This window comes from Neophocaena asiaeorientalis, unplaced genomic scaffold (assembly GCF_003031525.2).
Source record: "Neophocaena asiaeorientalis asiaeorientalis breed wild unplaced genomic scaffold, Neophocaena_asiaeorientalis_V1.1 scaffold828, whole genome shotgun sequence".
Classification (NCBI taxonomy): Eukaryota; Metazoa; Chordata; class Mammalia; order Artiodactyla; family Phocoenidae; genus Neophocaena; species Neophocaena asiaeorientalis.
This window is the reverse complement of record NW_020175443.1, coordinates 2,362,631-2,383,483: the sequence shown is the minus strand read 5'-3', so window position 1 is coordinate 2,383,483 and position 20,853 is coordinate 2,362,631. Positions and strand designations below refer to the sequence as shown.

At 44.9% G+C, this 20,853-nt stretch overlaps 1 protein-coding gene across 4 annotated transcripts in view; it reads right to left on the bottom strand.

Moving 5' to 3' along the window:
- DEPDC5 (DEP domain containing 5, GATOR1 subcomplex subunit) overlaps positions 1-20,853 on the bottom strand; it is a 92,573-nt gene that overhangs the window by 51,958 nt on the left and 19,762 nt on the right. For all 4 annotated transcript variants that reach the window (XM_024768002.1, XM_024768003.1, XM_024768004.1 and 1 more), the window contains exons 12-24: positions 20,535-20,607; positions 16,504-16,607; positions 15,773-15,847; positions 14,144-14,278; positions 13,298-13,359; positions 13,081-13,154; positions 12,239-12,308; positions 12,011-12,047; positions 11,286-11,406; positions 8,587-8,807; positions 4,780-4,983; positions 2,789-2,924; positions 1,703-1,800 (exon numbers count right to left, since the gene is read on the bottom strand). In XM_024768002.1, the coding sequence (XP_024623770.1) occupies positions 1,703-1,800; positions 2,789-2,924; positions 4,780-4,983; positions 8,587-8,807; positions 11,286-11,406; positions 12,011-12,047; positions 12,239-12,308; positions 13,081-13,154; positions 13,298-13,359; positions 14,144-14,278; positions 15,773-15,847; positions 16,504-16,607; positions 20,535-20,607 (1,410 nt within the window). The remainder of the gene's footprint in view (positions 1-1,702; positions 1,801-2,788; positions 2,925-4,779; positions 4,984-8,586; positions 8,808-11,285; positions 11,407-12,010; positions 12,048-12,238; positions 12,309-13,080; positions 13,155-13,297; positions 13,360-14,143; positions 14,279-15,772; positions 15,848-16,503; positions 16,608-20,534; positions 20,608-20,853) is intronic.

The following is a 20,853-nucleotide window of genomic DNA, read 5'->3' as shown; positions in this document are numbered from 1 at the left end:
CAGGTAGATGGATCTATGACTCAGGAGCCCAACAGCGAGAAGGTGAACCCGAGGTGCAGGGGGCAGCAACCGCTTTCCCAATGCATGTGCACCAGGGAACTCTTAGCTCAGAGGCCTCTAGGATGGTGTCATTTGAGGATCTTCCACACCAATCGCTGAATAAGGATTCTTTGCAACTTCCTGCTTTTCCCCAGACTAGATTGTAAAGTTCCAAGACTCGTCTTCTGAGGAATCATCTGGTCTACGTGAGCTACCCACCCCAGGCCGGAAGCACTCCACGACCACTGTGGGCAAATCCTGGTGCTGTTACCACCTGAGCCCATGGTTCCCCAGCTTCAGGTCACCAGGAAACTCGCTCAAAGTGTGGTCCCATGAGCCCCAGAGCAGCCCTGCTTGGTACAACCTGACCCCAAACAGCCAGGAAGGTCAAACACTGGGTTCCTATAAAATGGCTCCTTCTTTTAGCAAAACAATAGAAATGTTCCCTTTAGCATATTCTGAAGGTACCTTAAAAGAGTCTGGTAGACAAGTAACATTTTTAGCCCCCTGAGTACAGGGATAAAAAGTATCTTACTCATCCCCCAATTTTTATTCAATTTGTTTTCTCATTCAAAATAATGACAGAAAAGATGCACTAGAAATAGGAAGGAAATAAGTATAATCCTTTAGTAATTCTCTCACTGCCAGTCCAGTTTCCGAGGCTTAGCTATAGGCCTCTAGAAACGTCGCTGGCTGAATTCACCCGTGAATGGAGGAAAACTTCATTCACCAACTTAATACAACTTCACTTTCATTACGCCTTCCTTAAGCCAAGTTCCACAAATGCAAGTTAACTGATAGAAAACTAAGACACAAAGTAGCAGCACCATTTTTTCTTTCCGTTTTAATGTTTTTCATATTCATTTTGTACAATTATCTGTCCTTTGAGGCTTTCCAAAATCTGCCCCCCACCCATCCAAATTCATGTTCCCCTACCCCGGTAAAGGCTCTCTGAATACTGCTGCTGAAATCAGAAACAGCAGGACACCTGGCTACTGGCCTGAGAGATCAGTGTAACATCTCCACATCTCTGGGTGTTATGTTGCCGTATATGTAAAATATACTTAATAACCTACTCCCTACTGGGATGATCGCGTAAGAGAACAGATATACAAGTGCTTCCAAAAAGCATAAACCCTGTATTAATACAAGTTCCTACTCTCCCTCCACTTAGAATCCCTCACCTTCTCACTCTCCTCCTGACCAAATCCTACCCCTTCGCGTCTGAGATGCGTGCCCACTTCTGTAAGCAACAACGTCACCCTTCCCTTCTCTGAACTCGTAGCTGGAACCACACTGCTCCCTCTGGGTCTCTCCTGATTGTTTTTATGGGGGTGGGTTTGCCCACACACACACTCATAATTTAAAGCTCTCAGGCCTGGTGTTGCCCACTACAGTGATCTCATAAGCAGCCCTCAATCATGACTCACTGACAGTCCAATGATAAATGTGTTCTTGACCAACACGTTCTCTGCTAAAAATGTAAAGTGCAGCCCATTTATAATTCCGTGCATTATACAGCACTGCTTCTAAATAGGTCACCCGAAATTGTGGCTGAAATGATCCGGAAATAGACATGGCCCTGCTTTTCTGGTTCCCACCTCGCTTCTAGGTGTAGGCCTGCTCTGAGCATCCCCACTCTGTCACCTCTTGGGTTGCTTACCTGCACCACTGCTACTGAGCAGGCTGACAGAAAGCTCTTCTGTTCCAGTGAAGTTCAAGAAGGATGTGCCATCGCCAGGCTGGTGGGAAGTGCTGTGCCTGCAGAGAACAAAGCCCAGCCGCCTGGCTTAATGCAGATCATCACCTCTTTTATCCTGCTCACCCTGTCTCCAGGGGGTTTTCATCAAAACCAGGCCTGAACATTTGGCCACAAAGGCTGGCAAACACTAAGACCCATACCATGGCCGCCAGGCTGCGGGGCTTGGAGTGTGTGCCAGCTCTGGCCTCCTGCCCTGGCACCCCAGCTGCTTCCCCACTGCCACGTCAGACGCCTGCCCCCTCTGTCCTAAGCCTCCCCTTGCTGATACCCACAGGACAATGTGAGGTGCTTGAATAGAGGTACCAAGTTAACCTGGGAAAGAGGTTATGCCCTGCCTGTATCCCTCATCCATCCCATGGGATGTTGGGATGACGGAAAAGGGATCAAAGATTGCTCTTTGCAAAGGTAACAGATCACAGCAACAGCGGGTAGTGTAGCATGGACTCGAGCATGTCAAGGCTTAAATGACTCTTCCTAGGCTGACTCTCCTCGGATGCCTTGTAACACATTCAGGATCCTGGTTTGAAAAGACTTGTTTCTATAAACACAGGCCTTGGTTTCCATTGCTTTTAGCATCAACTTCTTCTAAACCCAACAGTGGAATTCCTCAATGACCAAAATGACAAAAGTCATAGACTGACTGCCCAAAACACACAGCGGGAACCACCTGCCTTGGAACTTGTTTTCTCCCATGACTGAGGATTAGGAGAAACTCATGTTTGAGGTTGACAAAGCGTGTTTTGACTTAAAGGAGAAGCTAAAGCAGGGCCTGGGGAACATCTCTGGCAAAAGCATCTCAGGCTATTTGCTGTGCACTGGCCCGGCGGCAGGGACGACGCTGACAAAGGAAAGGCCCGCACGCGTGCACACGGTGTCTCCGAGTCTCACGGACGAGATGTTTCGCGGGCAGTCTATTTTGCTGTTGCCCTGGGTGCCCGAGCGCGTTCTCGCAGTACCTCCCACCCAGTACCCCGTGCCCGGCCTCACCTTCCAGTGGCTTCATGGTATGCCAACTCCAGCAGCTCTGCAGAGGAGTGGGTCGGGTCCCTCTGCCCGCTGCCCTGCAGCTCTGCCATGTTCTGTCGGGTCTGGTGATGGATCTGGATGGCCTCTCCAGATGGTCCTGCCCAGACAAAGATCCACTGAGCATCATTCCCCCGACAGCCAGTGCTGTGTACCTCACCTCAACCTTCCTTCCTTCCCGCTGCTGGGACGCGGGTGATTGAAAGGTGACCACACCACAGAGGCGTGTCCTGTCTGTGACCCTCTGGCTCCCAGATGGGACATCGCCTCTTCCAAGCAAGGCTCATCCTCCTGTGAGGCCTCAGTCTAAAAATATTTTGGGGTCCTCTGTCTCGCACATGTCAACTGAGACACAGTAAAGAAAGATAACAGTATGGGAGACAAGGGTCCCTCCCAGGACGGTCAACGTGGGCGAAACGAGAAGGGACACATGAGAGAAACACCGATGACTCTGTTAGTACCTGAGATGATAACAGCTCTTACTTCAAGAGCAGAGGACGCACAAGGGCAAAACAGACATCGAGTAGGAGATAAGTGAGAATTAGTCGCATCTACGGAAACATGCTTCCTGGAGAATGATAGGTTTCAGAGCTGAGTGTCCAACCAGGTTAGCGGGGATTGAAGGAGAGGGTATTGGGCAAACCCCAAACGTGGAAGAGGCAAAACACAAGCTGGAGGCCACAAACTCGCTTGGGAAAGAGAAAAACCTCTGAGGATGGGGGTGAGGAGGCGGGAGGTTGGGCAGCCTGGCAGAGGAGGGCCTCGGCTCTTAGAGGGCCAGGTGGGCAGAGTATTTAGTAAATACATTTAGCTTTAGAAAAGCGTGTGTGATGGGGGGTGGGGGGAAGCACAGAAGCAGGAAGAGCTGACGGTCATGGAAGAAACATCAATAGTTCTCGTAAGAGAACTTGAAGGGAGCCAGTGGGGATGATGGTGGGGAGGAAGGGACACCAGAAAGAAACAGGTAAGGTGACAGATTAGGATAGAGATAAGAGGGGCAAAAAGGGGGCTGGGAATGACCCCCAATTACAGCCAAAAGAACCAGATTCATTGCTCACTTATTTAACTTGTAACTCCAAAAGCAAGTACCAAAGAAAATAACTAGACACTTGCAAGCATTCAGCAGGATGGCTTCATGAAAACACCCAGGAGGTTAATGTACCTGTTCCTCCCCAGCCCAGTAACAGCCCATCAAGCTGAAGTTTAATTTTAGCCACAGCTTTATAAAACCTTACTGTCATCTTCTTTAGGACAGAACACAGATCAAAAAGGATGAGCTAGGAAAAACAGTGAATTTGAAATAAAAAAATTTATTTTTTAGTTTTGATTGGTTTTGAACCTTATTTAAATGGTATCATACAGAAAGTACACTTTTATGGCAGGCTTCTTTCATTATGTTTGTAAATTTAAACATGGTTTGGAATATGGCTGTAGTTTGTTTTTATTTCAGCTTCCCATTATAAAAAATAGAACTCGTTTATTTTAAGCTTTTTTCCCCCAATTTATTTAAACTAAAAAAAAGAAAAAGAAAAAAAAGAAATTGTTCACCCATTTCTCAAAAAAAAAAAATTTTTTTTTCCTGCTGTCAGAGACCCTGAGAGGAAACAAAGTAACATAACTCCGTGTAACAAAGACTGTAACACTGACATCCAGAGAGTAAGGAAAGGAAGGAGTGAACAAGAAGAGGGACATTCGTCTCAGGAAAGAAAGCAGGTGGCAAAGCACAGTCCCTGTCAAACAGAAAAAGGAGCCCTTGGGTCTACACAGCTGGCTAGCTACAAAGTCCTCAAGGATCCTCACAAGAGCCCCAGGACAGACAAAGTGGGCGTGGCCACCCCATCTTCCAGGTGGGGCACCACAGGTGCAGAGAAAATGACACCCTTGACCAAGGCCACTCAGGGGACGCCAGGACTAGGAGTTCCCAGTCAGGGCTCTTTCCCGAGCGCCCAACTTACCCACAGGAAAAGTGTGCATCCAGCGCCTCCTGTTGGACGTAAGCTTCATGGGCATCCGCGAGGGTGCAAAGGGGTTGATCAGTGCCCGCTGGGGCATGTATCCCCCAGGTCGAAAGTGCAGCATGGACTCTGCGCTGCCCACGTGGAACCTCCCCGGTGCACTGGAGTCCCGCTGTGGTGGCTCCATCATGTTCTCCAGGACATCTGCCGGTTACCGTGGGGTGGGGGAGGCACAGAGAGAAAGCACAGGGTCACGGTGAAAACAGAACTAGGAGGACGATCTGCGGAGGCTGACAAGGACCTTGGAGAGCGTACATGTTAGGGAACGAGGGAAATGAGTGAAATCGCCAAACTATAAAGGAATGAAATATTGGGTTTACTTTTTAAATACCTGGGAGAAGGGGGTTCTGGTTCCTAAATTACTGGCCCAGTGAAGCCACACCCAAACCTGATGGGGAGGACCACACACTGCCTGGAGACCTTAGATGTTGAGCTGGATGCAATGACTCAATAGTGGGTCTTGAGTTGTCTCCCTTTGGGGATGGGGCGGGTGCATTCGGCATGTGGGAGGAACAATACATGTAGATATTTGGTGACCAGAAGGGCAGACCCTAGCAGAGATAGCCAATGTGTTCACTAGACCTGTTTGATTTTCCTCTGAGACACACAAGGAGACTGTAGTTTCCAGTCCCTTTGCGCTGGGGCCAAATAATTGAGTTCCAGCCAAGAGAACACAGGCAGAAGTGACATGCTCTACCCGAAGGCCTGGACCACAAACCTCTCCACGCATGATCTCCATTCTCCTCTGCCCTGCTGTGGAAACTTTGGAGACCAGTGTTGATGACCATGGCATCCCGGGATGGAAGGATCATGGGGCCCTGAGTGACTGGGTGGATCAGAAACCCCTCCCATTAATGCAGTGGCCCGGAACATGAGTAAGCAATCAAACATTACTGTGTTAAAAAAACTAAATTCTTGGGAGAAAAGAATGAAGAAATGGATGCATCCAGCCTTGACCAGGTAAGGAGACGGCATGATATTTAGGCTCAACCTGTCCCATTCAATGGCAGACAGGTCCCTAACCTGAGTAGATCAAAGAGCTGAAACCTACAACCAACTCTGTTGGTGAGCATCCCATGTTTACTAAGCAAACACCCAGGTTAGAAAGTGGGTCCAGCAGATACAAATTCCATGGCATCAAGGAATGTCTTGTCCACCATTATCTACCCAATTCCTACCAAAGAACATGGTACATAGTAATATTTAATTCCTCAAGCCATTGTGCATGCAAGAAGAGAACATTCAGTTCTCCGTGAAAACTGCATTTTTCACTGTAAACTAATGAAATTGATGGTCCAATTTATCAAATAAGAAAGAATACAGTCTAGCTAGTTATCATGGAAATAAAAGGAGAGAACTCAACTTTAAAAAAGGTGAGTACACACTTTGAAAAGGGTAAGAAATAGGACTAAGGGCTAAAATGGGTCAAAAATATGGGTAGAGGAAAGGGGAAATGTTTCCTATGCTACACTGGGTAGGTGGATGGGTGAGAAGCCCTAAATATAACAGAGAAACTGGAAACAAAGGCCATGTGGATGGCATTGCCTGACACCGTTCCAGTGAATTGCTTTTTGGCTTTTCCAATAAACTCTCACATATCATTAAGGATGTTGAAATCAATTCTACCATTCAGATAATTTTTAAGAAAACTTGTTTTCAGGGGCTTCGCTGGTGGCGCAGTGGTTGAGAGTCCGCCTGCCGACGCAGGGGGGTTTGTGCCCCAGTCCGGGAAGATCCCACATACCGCGGAGCGGCTGGGCCAGTAAGCCATGGCCACTGAGCCTGCGCATCTGGAGCCTGTGCTCCACAGCGGGAGAGGCCACAGCAGTGAGGGGCCCTTGTACCGCAAAAAAAGAAATACTTGTTTTCAAAGCTACTTGGATTGGGACTTCCCTGGTGGCGCAGTGGTTAAGAATCCGCCTGCCAATGCAGGGGACACGGGTTTGAACCCTGGTCCGGGAAGATCCCACATGCCGCCGAGCAACTAAGCCTGTGCGCCACAACTACTGAGCCTGTGCTCTAGAGCCCACGAGCCACAACTACTGAAGCCCACGTGCCACAACTACTGAAGCTCGCACACCTAGAGACCGTGCTCCACAACAAGAGAAGCCAACACAATAAGAAGCCCGCACACCACAACGAAGAGTAGCCCCCGCTCACCGCAACTAGAGAAAGCACACGTGCAGCAACGAAGACCCAATGCAGCCATAAATAAATATATATATAATTTAAAAAAATAAAAAGCTACTTGGATTAAGAGCAAATTTATCTCCTCAGAGGAGAACTGGCTTTTAGAATAACAAAGGTTTTTAAAGGATTAATGTGTAGTTTAACTTTTACTACAGACCCTTCTAAGAATACGTTTAACAGAATGGGAATATAACTGTCATGCAAACTCAGAAATTTCCAGAAGGTGGGAAAAAGCTAACCTAGAATTTTTTTTTTTTTTTGGCCGCAGAGTTTGCGGGATCTTAGTTCACCAACCAGGGTTTGAACCCGAGCCCTTAGCAGTGAAAGTGTGGAGTCGGGGAATTCCTAGAAATCTTCAAATGTATTAAAATTCTTTTGAATACTAACCCTAATTAATGTAGGTGACATAGGTTATATTCTATAGTTGTGTAATTAAATATCTCCTTTCTCTTTCAGAATTTCCTTTTTATACTTTGAACCAGTTTAAAAAAAAAAAACACTTTTTTCAGCAGTCAAAAGATTTCTGGCTGTTGGCTCAGTGTCTATGGTGCCTAATGAATGAAAGATGAAAGCGCCCTGCTCCTCGGTCCTCAGGCCCCAGGAGCCACCAGCTTCCCCTTCAAAGTGCTGGGAAACACCCCTCACCCTTTGGGAATCCTTCCAGGGCAACAGGAGGCAGCTGTGTGCATACAACAGTCCTAAATCAGTGATTAAAAGTCAGGAGGGCTACTCCTCCATTTAGAAAACATTCTTGAAAATCAAAATTACAGAGGAGAATGATTAGTGGGAGGGTATGGCTCTAGAGGGGTAGCAGAAGAGAGGCCGTGAGGATGGAATATCTTAATTGTGGTGTGGTTACATATGTCTACACATGTGCTAAAACTTCACAGACACACACACACCCACACACACCCACAAATGCATGTACGACCAGTGAGCTCCGAATAAGCTCTGTGGATTGTACAAAGGTCATGTTCCTGGTTTTAATACTGTACTAGTTATGCGAGATGTTATCACTGGGGAAAATGAGTGAAAGCTACACAAGACCTCCCTGGATTTTTATTTTTGGCATTTCCTATAAATCCATAATTATTTCACAACAGAAAGTTTTCCAAACAGGCAGGAGGGGGCTGTATACTTGAGTTGCAGATGCCACTGGATGGGTAAGATAAGATATAGGAAAAGCAGCACCTGTGCTCCCTGGGCCATGCCAAGTTAACAGGTCACTTGAAGTGGAATAGAGGAAAGAGGCTGTTTTAAGTGTGGCTCGAATGGAAATGCTAAGGAAATAAGTAAACACTTTAACCTTAGGCCTAAGAAAAGCTCTACCTTAACATATGGAAAGGTAGACAGTTATAGGGAAGAGAGAAGAAGAAAGGGTAAAGACGAAAATAGTATAACACACACACACACAAACAGCTAAGGCCATTCGTACTCACTGCACCTGCATGGAAATAATTAACACATGGGACTTACAGCCCACACCTATCCATAGTCCCGCCCATCCCCACTACAGGAAGGCAGCTATCCCCACCCTGCCCAGCCCTGCCCTCTGACCTCGAGTGCTGGTGTAGCCCAAGGAGCTGCTGACTTCATACTGGTGCAGGTGGGGGTGAGGGATCATCAGGATGTTGGCGCTCCTGCCCAGGGAACTGTCGTCAGAAGCCTGGCTCCTCACCTCCTCTGTGGGCAGCGGCTGGCCAGGCAGGGAAGGGCTGGATGAGACATCACAGGAGCTGGCGCTCTTCCGACTGTGACTCTCCCGCTCTCGCACGGACCTGGTGAGTAGAGACCAAGTCACACCAAGCGGGGGGTGCTGTCCCACCTAGAGTTACAACTACCAAACGGATCCCCAGCCTGGGCTACATGGGAGGCCAATAACGAAAACCCCCAATGGGATCTCCGAGGAGGTAATGTAGGAGGGACTCTGCCCTGAGCAGCTGGAGATGTCGTGGAAGAAACAGGGGAGATGACTGACAGTCATCCAATGGCCAGAGTCCCAGGATCAGAGTTGTAAAGAAGCAATCGCTCAGCCTGACCCCACCTCATCCCACCATCAAGCTCGTGTCACTGAGAATGGGGTTGTGAACCGATGTCACCCGAGAGGAAACACACAGCACAGCCTGAGAAGTCTTCCGGCATCAAAAATTGAACCCAAATCTAACCAAGCCTCTAGAGATAATTGCCAGTTTACAGCAGATTCAGAGACAACAGGAAAAGTTAAATGTCATATGGAAATAAACAGACAAAGGAAGAAAGCAAGACACTCTGCGGTCACAGAAAATGACATAAGAGAAAATGCAACATGTGCATCTTCTTCAGATCCCAACTCAAACTAAGTAACTGTAAAAATCACAGTTTTGAGACCATTGGGAAATCTACAGAGGGACTGGCTATCAGGGATATTAAGGAATTAGTGTGAATTTTGTTACCAGTGACAAGGGTACTGTGATCACATTTTTTTTGTTTGTTTTATTTCTTATTTGTTAGAGACACACATGCTGAAATACTTACAGGTTTAAAAAAAAAGAAAAGGGGGCTTCCCTGGTGGCGCAGTGGTTGAGAGTCCGCCTGCCGATGCAAGGACACGGGTTTGTGCCCCAGTCCGGGAAGATCCCACATGCTGTGGAGCGGCTGGGCCCGTGAGCCATGGCCGCTGAGCCCGCGTGTCCGGAGCCTGTGCTCCGCAACGGGAGAGGCCACAACAGTGAGAGGCCCGCGTACCGCAAAAAAAAGAAAAGGATACCTGATATCTGTTTTAGAATACTCAAGCGAAATTTCAAATGTGGGAGAAGTGATAAAACAAGATTGACAACACACTGATAACTGTTCATTTCACTGGTCTGTTTGAATGTTTCCTTAATAAAAATTTTTAAAAACATATGCCCTTATTAAAACATGAAACTCCCTGAGGGGAAAACCTCTGGAAACAGCAGGAAGAAGGATCAGCAGGAGAGGAGCCCAATGGGGTACAAAAATTCAGAATGGAAGCAACCGCCAATAGGGCCACCCCTCTGGCATCAGAGCTGTTCTCTTTCCACCTGGAAGGATTTTAAGGGAGAGCTTAAATGGAATCTGAAAATAGATCCCAAGGGCTGACTACACTTTTCATTATTTCAACAGTAAATATTTGAGTGCCAGCATATGCTCAGCCCAGCGTGGGGATACAGCACAGATTAGGGCACAGTCTGTGCCCTCAAGGAACACAGCCTGAGTCTCTGAGACATCAGGTCTTGCCGTCTTTGATCAGAAGAAAAAACCAAGGATCTTGGACCATGAAAGCATTCTTAGACACTCAGAAGAAAAGCACCGCCGAGGCCCTAGGCAGCATCTACGTGCAGGGGAGCTGCTGTTAACAGCACTCACTGTGAGCTCTAAGCATTCTCGGGACCAGACATCAGGATGGGATGAGGGGAAAGGACAGAAGAAGAGCACATGGCCACTCTAAGCCCATTTGTCACAATGTGAAGAGATGGAATATTCCTCCAATCAGTGATTCTTCCAATCAAAGCACACTTTCCATGTCTAAGAAACGTGGAAAATGGACTCGCGGTACTTCTCGGGAAAAAAATAAGCTAGAGCTCTGTTTCACATTTCATTAAAAAAAAAAAACTCTATATAAAGAACTAAGTATAAAAACCAAGACCAAAAAAGTATTGGAAGAAAATACAAAAGACACGTTTCTAACCTTGGAGTAGGGATGGCTTTCTTACACAAGATCCAGAAATGAGCATGGTGGTAAATCTGACTATATCACAATGAAAAACTACTACATGACCAAAATACCATGGAGCAAATTTTAAAAACAGGAATAAAGAAAGAAAAGTCTCTCGCCCTCTGGGAATAATAAACCTAAAAGAAACTCTGGGCCCTGGGATCGATCGGTTGATCAATCTATCTATTTACCTATCTATCTATCTATTACCTATTAGTGGCTGCCTATCTATCTATCTATCTATCATTAGTGGCCTCCCAGTGAAATGAAAATTCCAGAATTCACGAATTGCTTCTCTTGGCTAGAAAAAGCAGAATGCTCTCCTTATGAGGGGACAATACTTCATAGCAAACATAGCTAACAAAATGGCTGGGCCAGAGAACCAGAAAACAGACTCCCTAATGATCCACATACTACGGCTTCCACTTGGCTAATTTTAATTTAAGATGTTTTCAAGGTTGCTCTCATGCAGGTCCCTACTGGGTCTCAGGTTTTCCTGATCAGCTTTTACATCCACCCCAAAGTGCATCTGGCAGAAAACCTGCAGGTGGCGAGGCGCTGAGCCCGGGATGGGCCTGGCAGCCTGAAGACTTGCGCGTCATAAGCATCGTAATCCACTTGGATGGGAAGGGTGTTCTCAGATTCTTTGGGAGTCCCCAGAGCTGAAACACACAAATAATACAAACTGTCCTCAAAACACATTTCAACAAGAGGCCTTCGGATGGTCTTCATGAAAATCTGCAAGATATAGGTCATCATCACCATCTCCCCCTGAAAAAAATGGGATAATAACCCATTCGTCAGGTTACTAAGATTAAATGATTTATATGTCAAAGCGATATAGAGATTACTATTTACTAGCATTAAGTAAAGGCAAGATGATGGCAGCATTTCCTTCTGTGATCCCACTTTAAAAATATCATCTGCCCGCGAACAGCAACAAAGACCCAATGCAGCCAAAAATAAATTAATTAATTAAAAAAAAATAAAAATATCATTTAATGTGTATATTTAGTCCTTTAAAACTTTCCACCCAATCCCTACAATTGACCTATGGAAAAGAAAAATAAGGTTTTGTTATCACCCATTTTGCAGCTGACAGGACAAAAATATACAGGATCACTAAGGGACCTTCCAAAGATCACACAAGGGGAACTCTGGTCTCCCAAACTTGGCTGTGAATTTTTTACACAACCTCACAAAATCTTGTTGCCATGGGTTAGGTGACTCTTTCTAAAAGTGATGAAAGGAGAAAAAAATACTCACACGTATCACGGCCATTTTTTGCTTTCTCAGAGGCAGGCTGCAAAATTAAATAGAGTTAATCACTCCTGGGATTTGCTTTGTTGTTTATTTATTTAATGCAGAAAACTATAAAGTACTAAGACAAATTTCTCAAATGCTATTCATGACCACTGGGGGACAGGAGGTTTCTTAGGCCCAAAATAACATCAGTGACAGTCCCTAAAGGCTCTGCTGGTGGGTGAAACCTACCTTCTTTCCGGCCAGTTTTATTCGTGGGGTGAAACTATTACAAAAGAGCTGGCTTTTGGATGTGTAGAAACTGCAAAAGAAACAGACAGGGTCATTCATCTAAACCCCTTTCTTTTTTTTTTTAATTAATTTTTTTTTTTGGTCATGCCACACAGCATGCGGGATCTTAGTTCCCCGACCAGGGATCGAACCTGTGTCCCCTGCAGTGGAAGCGTGCAGTCTTAACCACTGAGGAAGTCCCTAAACCCCTTTCATTTTAAACCTCAAGACACAGCTGGAATCCCAGCCATGGATCAGCCCTCCCAGGAACACCTTTGTCTCAGGCCTCACTGATCTTCCCAATTCTTTCTTTTGTAATTACTACAAAACATTAATTATGTTTTAAAATATTGTTCTATTCCTTTTTTTCCTATAAATTGTCTCATGTGCGCTAGTCCTGATTCCTAACTGGATTAGAACCTCCTCCTTGAGCTGAAGTTAGCAGGAACACTGAGGCCTGGTCTCATGCGAAGAGGAGGCATGGGGATTTTTCTACAAATGGAGAGAGGCCCAGGCCCTGTGCTGGTCCACTATGGTCTGTGTGAGTTGGGAACAGGGGGAATTGGGAATAGTTGTGGAAATAAGTCCTTCAAACTTGTTTTTATGTTTTTCACCATAGACTGTTCTTATGTCACAGCCATGGCTTTGCATATAGAGATGCTTTAAACAAATGTTAGAACTTTGGTTTCCACATTCTCGTCACAAAAGGTTTTGTAGTAAGAACTTAACAGGTTTGAAGAAAAAAATGGCAAGGAAGCTAATGGAATCCCTGATCCTCTACGGCGAATCCAGATCTCACCCACCTGTGGTTTATCCAGTGAGGGATATTGTAGTCGTCACCCAGGCGAGAGTCGCGAGGGCCGCTCCGATTGTGCAGCTGAAAGGGAACAAGGCAGGGCCCCCAGGTCAGCTGGAAAGCAGGTAGGGCCCGGAACTGCTCCAGCTTCTCTGATTCTAACTATTCTCAAGATCACCCTGCACTGGAACCTGGCCTTTAGTGAGCACTGCAAAATCAATCACCTTGAACAACGGGACAGCATGCAGTGGCTGCTCCCCCATGCACACCAAGTCCACACCGATTCCTAAAAAAGGAAAGACAGAAAGAGTTGGTGGGGGGGGCAGTGTAGAGATACGTATCCCAATCTATTAGCTGTGTGATTCAAGTGGGTCAGGGTACAAGGCACAGCTGACTTATTCTCCTCACCAGCTCTGCCCACGCGGTTAAGAAGTAAATAGGTGCATTTTGTCTGTGTCCTCTTTACCAAGTCCCACCGCATCTGCCACTAATCAGTGCTTGACAGCTTTTGACGGCCTTGCAGATCGTGATTTGTCAAACAGACCGCCAGGCCTCCATGACTACAGTTTCAAGGCCCGAAAGGAAAGGGAACCTTGTCATCTCAGTAAAAAGCAAAATAATCCACATCATTCAACAGAGTTTCTTTACTGGCCACCGGGATTTACGTTCCCAACTCCATCTTGTTGTTAAAACACAAATCAAATAGGGGGAGGGGGTGCAAGTCGGAGACGCACGGCACATCACAGAGGGAGGACTGGATGATCCCATGGCGCTTCCCAGGATGGGCTGATGGACGCTGGATCCTGGAAACAATCCCCCAAAGGGGTTCTCCAGCGTCAAGTATGTTTGGGAAACTCAGAGTGCCAGTTATGTCCTCTAGAGATAAACAAGATACACTAACATATTCAAACTGGCAATTAGGAACTGTGCCGAACTGTGCATGACCCAGCATGTCCCAAGCCGACTGACCATGGAACTCTTTTTTGTCACCTGACATTACTCATGTCCCCATATCCCGATGGGTAAGGGTAAATCAGGCTATAAACACAGCAGCGCCCCGGAAGCATTACCGTTATCTATCATCCGCTGCTTGGTCAGGATCATGAGTAGCCGGTCCACTTCGAACACACCCACCCCGGGCGTGATCACCACAGACATCTGCCCAGTTCGGTCAAAGTTGCGGTTGATGTAGTGCTTGTCAAACACTTGAAACAAAGTAAAAAGTCCTCCTGTGAAGATGCTACAGCTTATCAGAAACCAGCCAGTGGCAAGCGTCTCTATGCTCTCGGACCATTTCGTCCATGTTTCTGTTAGAGCGGTTGTCACCTCCCGGCCTGAATTCACTTCTGTCCTTCCCCTTCTACAGTAAGAACTGCTTGAATACAGGTCTATGTCCCTGTTGCCTTTGTTAATACCCCTCTTCGAGGCTGAATACTTGCCTTGTGCAGCCTTAAATATCCAAATTTCATGTCGCTAATTTAAACCATCCATAAATGGATCTGTATTGAAACTTAGAAGAATCAAATATTGATTTAAGACAATATTTGAGAGAGCTGACCAGAATCTTGTGATGACTTTTTAAATTTGGCAAGTTAATTCTTACTTCTTGTTTTTTTTTTTTGGCCGTGCCATGCCACGCAGTTTGCAGAATCTCAGTTCCCTGACCAGGGATTGAACTCGTGCCCTCAGCAATGAAAGCAGAGAGTCCTAACCACTGGACCGCCAGGGAATTCCCTAATTCTTATTCCTGTGCTGTGCGATTTTTACTATGGAAATTTAGTGCCATTCAAATGTGACAAAAAGACTTACTAATAAAAGACCCCATGCTCTAGAATCCCTAGCACCTGAGTACAGTCACGGGCAGGCGATACACACAGTGAAGTGACCACACACCATCTCTTCTGTCAGTTGCCAGTGATGGACAGACACCTAACCAGAGCTGGGAATGTGGAATTCTAACCAGAGAGCAGAGACAGGGTCACTGGGAGCTGAACTCGTGTCTAGGAATTCCTGCTGCTGTGGTTCCCAGAGCCACCCTCATTCCCACCCTCCTCAACAAGGTGTTCAAGCCTTTTCTGGCTGCCCCAAGAGCCCCTGTATCCTCAGAGTAAACTTCCTTTTTGTTTGAATTCAGTAGGTTTCTGTTATCTGCAAACAAAGTATCTCAGCTAACACATAAATGCAGGGAGAAACGTTTGGAAGAAATCACATCACACTGTTAACAATGGTCCCTCTTGGAAGGGTCTGACAGTGGAGGGAAGGGGGAGATTTTCATTGTACTTGATATACTTCTCTATTATTTGAATTCTAGGAACAATGGGCTCCTTCTGTAATTTAAAAAAAAAAAAAGTAAATTAAAAAAAATTACCTGGAAGCAACTGAAGGATGGAGTGGAAAATAATAAGAACGCAGTTTTTAGGAAAACAAAGGGCCCAAGGAGGACTTTCTCCAGCTCTTTACTCTTGGATCACCATGAGAAGCAGATGAGAAGAGGAAGTTGATTCCCAACAGAAAACCCAAGAGCTACATGGTGGCCATTAAAACCATCCAAACAGAAGTTACTGCTTTCAGTTAATCTGGGGGGTAGTTAGGTGGGGGCATCACCAGCTAGGTCTGGGTCTCTGCACATTAGTAAAAGGAAGGTCACAGCCATGTGGTCAGCAAGACATCCGCTCACTGTGGCTGGCGCCCTTACTCACCATTGAATGACAGATTGATGGCCTCTAGGTAGTTTCCTTGCGCTGAGGTAGAATTGTCTCCTTGAGGAAAGCCCTCTGAAGCAAAAGACACAAGAGAAGGAACAACATCTCATGAAAGATGGACTCGTAAGAAGCAAGTGGGGGGATTTCTCTGGTGGCGCAGTGGTTAAGAATCTGCCTGCCAGTGCAGGGGACACAGGTTCGATCCCTGGACCAGGAAGATCCCACATGCCGCGGATCAACTAAGCCCATGCGCCACACTACTGAGCCTGCACTCTAGAGCCCACGAGTCACAACTATTGAGCCCATGTGCCACAACTTCTGAAGCTCACGCACCTAGAGCCCGTGCTCCACAACAAGAGAAGCCTCCGCCATGAGAAGCCCGCATACCACAAACGAAGAGTAGCCCCGGCTCGCCTCAACTAGAGAAAGCCCGAGCACAGCAACAAAGACACAACACAGCCAAAAATAAAATAAATAAATTTATATATATAAAAAAAAGAAACAAGTGGAAGGTGCCTTGATCCACAGGCCCCTCCCCCTGCAGAAGGGACGTGACTGAACTTACTGCACGTGCAATGACCAGCGGGACCCAACCTGACATAGAAACCCCGCCAGAAGCAGAAGCCATACTCAACACTGGAAGGGAAGCAAGCAGGAACCTCTTGGTCCCCCAGCCTCCATCTGACACCTCCTCCCCTGCCGCACCTTCCAGCACATAAATGCAGTACCTGCCTGTTCCAGTCGCACCAGCACTGGATACTGGATGAAGAGCTTTTTAATGGTCACGAGGAGGGAGGTCCACTCTTCTCTCCTCTCATTCTGCACCACCACCCTGAAAGGAGCACGATCACAAAATAGGTATCGAGCAGTGATGACACACAGGACAGAACCTTACTGGGTTCAAGGAAAGGAGAAGAGGGGACGCCTGGAGCTGGGGTCATTTATCATATAGCAATATGTAGTAAAGTCGAATGCCTTTAACAAATGTTAACAAAGAAATGTAATCACATCAAGAGAGTGAAAATTAAAAATTGAAAACAAAAAATATAAAAACATTTCAAAATTGCCTCGAGATTATATAAATGCCCAGTGCTGTGCAGGGAAATGAACATTCTTACAGACTGAATTACAATTAGGTAGCATATACGAAAAGCCTTAAATGAAAACATCCATATATATGTTTTTACACAGACAGCCAATAAACATATCTAGGTCAGGGAACTAGATCAGTGGAAAAGGATGGGTGGGAATCTGCTTACTGTATACCTCTGAACCTTTAAAATTTTGAACCATGTGAATGTATTCCAAAAAATAAGTAAAATTTAAATTTAAGAAGAGAAAGATACATTTCCATTTAATGTTAGGAATTTATCCTAAAGAAACACACAGGATCCAGAATAGCCAACACAGTACTGAAGAAGAACAAAGTTGGAGGACGGACACTATCCAACTTCAAGACTTATATGAAGTTACAGTAATCAAGACAATGTGATATTGTGAATGAACAAATAGATCAATGGAACAGAATGGAGCCAGAAATAGACCCACACAAATATAGTCAACTGATCTTTGCCAAATGAGAAAGACAATACAATGGAGCAAACATAGTCTTTTCAACTGGTGCTGGAACAACTGGCCATCCACATTAATAAAAAAAAAAAGAAAAAAAAGAAAGGAAGGAAGGAACAAGGAAGGCAGGAAGGAAGAAAGAAAAAAAGAAAGAAAAAAATCTACTTGCAGTCTACCAATCAACAGCATTGGGATCATCAAACTCTCAGGATCCATCCCAGAACTTACTGAATCAGAACCTACATTTTAACAAATTCCCAGTGATTCATTTGTACACAGCGATTTTAGAAGCACTAGTACAGTGGACCACAAACACTAAAAAGGTGCTTTATAAATAGCTCTACTGAGCTGATATTTAACATACTCTCTACAAAAAAAAAAATCTAGACACAGACCTTACAGCCCGCATAAAAATTAGCTCAAAATGGATCACAGACCTAAATACAAAACATAAAACTATAAGACTCTGGAAGATAACACAGGAGAAAACCTAGATGACCCTGGGTATGGTGATGACTTTTTAGATTCAATACCAAAGGCACAATCCATGAAAGAAAAATTGATAAGCTGGACTTCATTAAAATTAAGAAATTTCTGCTCTGCAAAAGACAGTGTCAAGAGAATGAGAAGACAAGCCGCAGACTGGGAGAAAAGACTTGCAAAAGACACATCTGAATAAATGACTATCATCCAAAATATACAATGGACCCTTAAAACTTTACAATAAGAAAACAATACAATTAAAAAGTGGGCAACAGGGCTTCCCTGGTGGCGCAGTGGTTGAGAGTCCGCCTGCCGATGCAGGGGACACGGGTTCGTGCCCCGGAGCGGCTGGGCCTGTGAGCCATGGCCACTGAGCCTGTGCGTCCGGAGCCCATGCTCCGCAACAGGAGAGGCCACAACAGTGAGAGGCCCGCGCACCGCAAAAAAAAAAAAAAAGTGGGCAACAGACCTGAACAGACACCTCTCCAAAGAAGATAGACAGATGGCAAATAAGCAGATGAAACGATGCTCCACCTCATCCGCCATCAGGGAAATACAAATTAAAACAACAACAAGACAATACTATATACCTATTAGAAAGGCCAAAATCCAGAACACTGACAACACCAAATGCTGACAAGGATGTGGAGCAACAGGAACTTTCATCCATTGCTGGTGGCAATGCAAACTGGTGCAGCCATTTTGGAAGACAGTTTGGTGGTTTCTTACAGAATTCTTATCATATAATCCAGCAATTGTGCTCCTTGTTATTTATGCAAATGAGGTGAAAACTTATGTCTACACAAAAATGTGCACATGGATGTTTACAGAAGCTTTATTTATAACTGCCAAAATTTGGAAGCAACCAAGACTCCTTCAAGGGGTGGATGGTACAGCCAGACAAAGGTCCATTATTGAACTCTAAAGAGAAATGAGCTATCGAGCCATGAAAAGACATGAAGGAACCTTAAATGCATACTACTAAGTGAAAGAAGCCAATAGGAAAAAATTACATATTATATGATTCCAACCATATGACACTCTGGAAAAGGCAAAATTATGGAGACTCTAAAAAGATCAATAGTTCCAGGGGTTGGGGGTGGAGGAAGGAATGAGTAAGTGGAGAACAGAGGATTTTTAGGGCAGTGGAAATACTCTGTAAGATACTATAACGATGGAGACCTGTCATTATTCACTTGTCCAAACGCAGTGAATATATACCACCAAGAAGCCCATTTTTTCATCTTGTTTGTTTTGGGTCTTATCCCTGGTCTGACTTCGCAATCCAAAGGGAAGTACTTTTAACACTATGATATATGTTTCTCCAGACCCTTTTCAGTTTAGCCTGTTTTAAAATTGGACGTTCCTCTTTTTAAATTTGTTTTTGTTTTTAATAAAATCAAATATACTTTGTTAGAGAAAATAGCACTGTGAGCCTCCATGTACCTACCACTCATATCCAACAATTATCAAAGAGGATTACATCATTTTTAATGGGATGGCTGTATAATATTTTGTCAGTCTGAAATTCTACCATAATTTAATTCTTTATTGTTTGATATTTAATTTTTTTCTAATTTTTAAAATTATATGTCACTGTGAGAGACAGATACACAGTTATGCATCCCTGAGTGTTTCCTGCTTTTTTTTTATTCAGACTTTTTTTAGAGCAGTTTTAATTTCACAGCAAAATTGAGAGGAAGGTACAGAGATTTCCCATATACTCCCTCCCTTAACACATGTTTCATGCCCCCCTCACCCAATTATCAACATTCCTCACCAGAGTGGTACATTTGTTGAAATTAATAAACCTACAGTGACACACCATAATCACTGAAAGTCTATGGTTGCCCTCATTCTTTAGGAACAAAATGTTTTAATATCTATAGTTTGCTCTTAAGTAAAATGTAGCCAAAAAACAAATGAAGCGGGGCTTCCCTGGTGGCACAGTGGTTAAGAATCTGCCTGCCAATGCAGGGGACACGGGCTCGAGCCCTGGTCCGGGAAGATCCCACATGCCACAGAGCATCTAAGCCCGTGTGCCACGACTACTGAGCCTGCGCTCTAGAGCCTGCGAGCCACAACTACTGAGCCTGCATGCTGCAACTACTGAAGCCACCGCTCCTAGAGCCTGTGCTCCACAACAAGAGAAGCCACCGCAATGAGAAGCCCGTGCACTGCAACGAAGAGTAGCCTCCGCTCTCTGCAACTAGAGAGAGCCCGCGCACAGCAACGAAGACCCAATGTAGCCAAAAATAAATAATTTTTTTAAAAAAATGAAACAAATATAGCATGATAATAACTGTTTAATCCAGGAATTGGGTATATGGGTTCATTATTCTTTTCTGTGAGTTTGAAACTTTTCACAATAAAAAGTTTGGAAAGTCTAATTGCAATGTGGTATCCTGCATTGGATCCTGGAACAAAAAAGGTACATAAGCGGAAAAACTGATGAATCTGAGAAAAGTCTGATATTTAGTTCATAGCAATGTACCAGTCCTCATCTCATAGTTTTGATAGATGTACCTTGGTTAGGAAATATTCACAGAGGAAACTGGGTGAAGGGTATATGGGAACTCTCTGTACTATCTTTGCTACTTCTCTGTAAACCTAAAATTATTCCAAAGTAAAAAGGTTAATTTTTTTTTTCTAAGTTAGGGAAGAAACAACCAAGGGAAAACAAAAGGCAAAAGCAACCCAAAAATACTTATAGAAGTCTTCATAGAATCGCCCCTTGTGATCCTGCCTAATTGAGGCTCGGTTTATTTCAGGAAATTCATCTGAAATAGAGAAAACAACATATACAGGTCAGATTAAAAAGAGAAATTCAGTTTCTCCGCTTCCCCCTTCTGGGTTGAAGAGTTGCATCACACTCACACACACACACACACAAAGATAATTATGTATCTGTTAAGTTGGTTTTAAGATGAATCACAGCCCACAGACTCCTTGAATCTGCTAATGGACTGTGTCATTTTCCACTCTACCCTACCCTCTAACAGAAAAGATGGGACAGACGGAGCAGT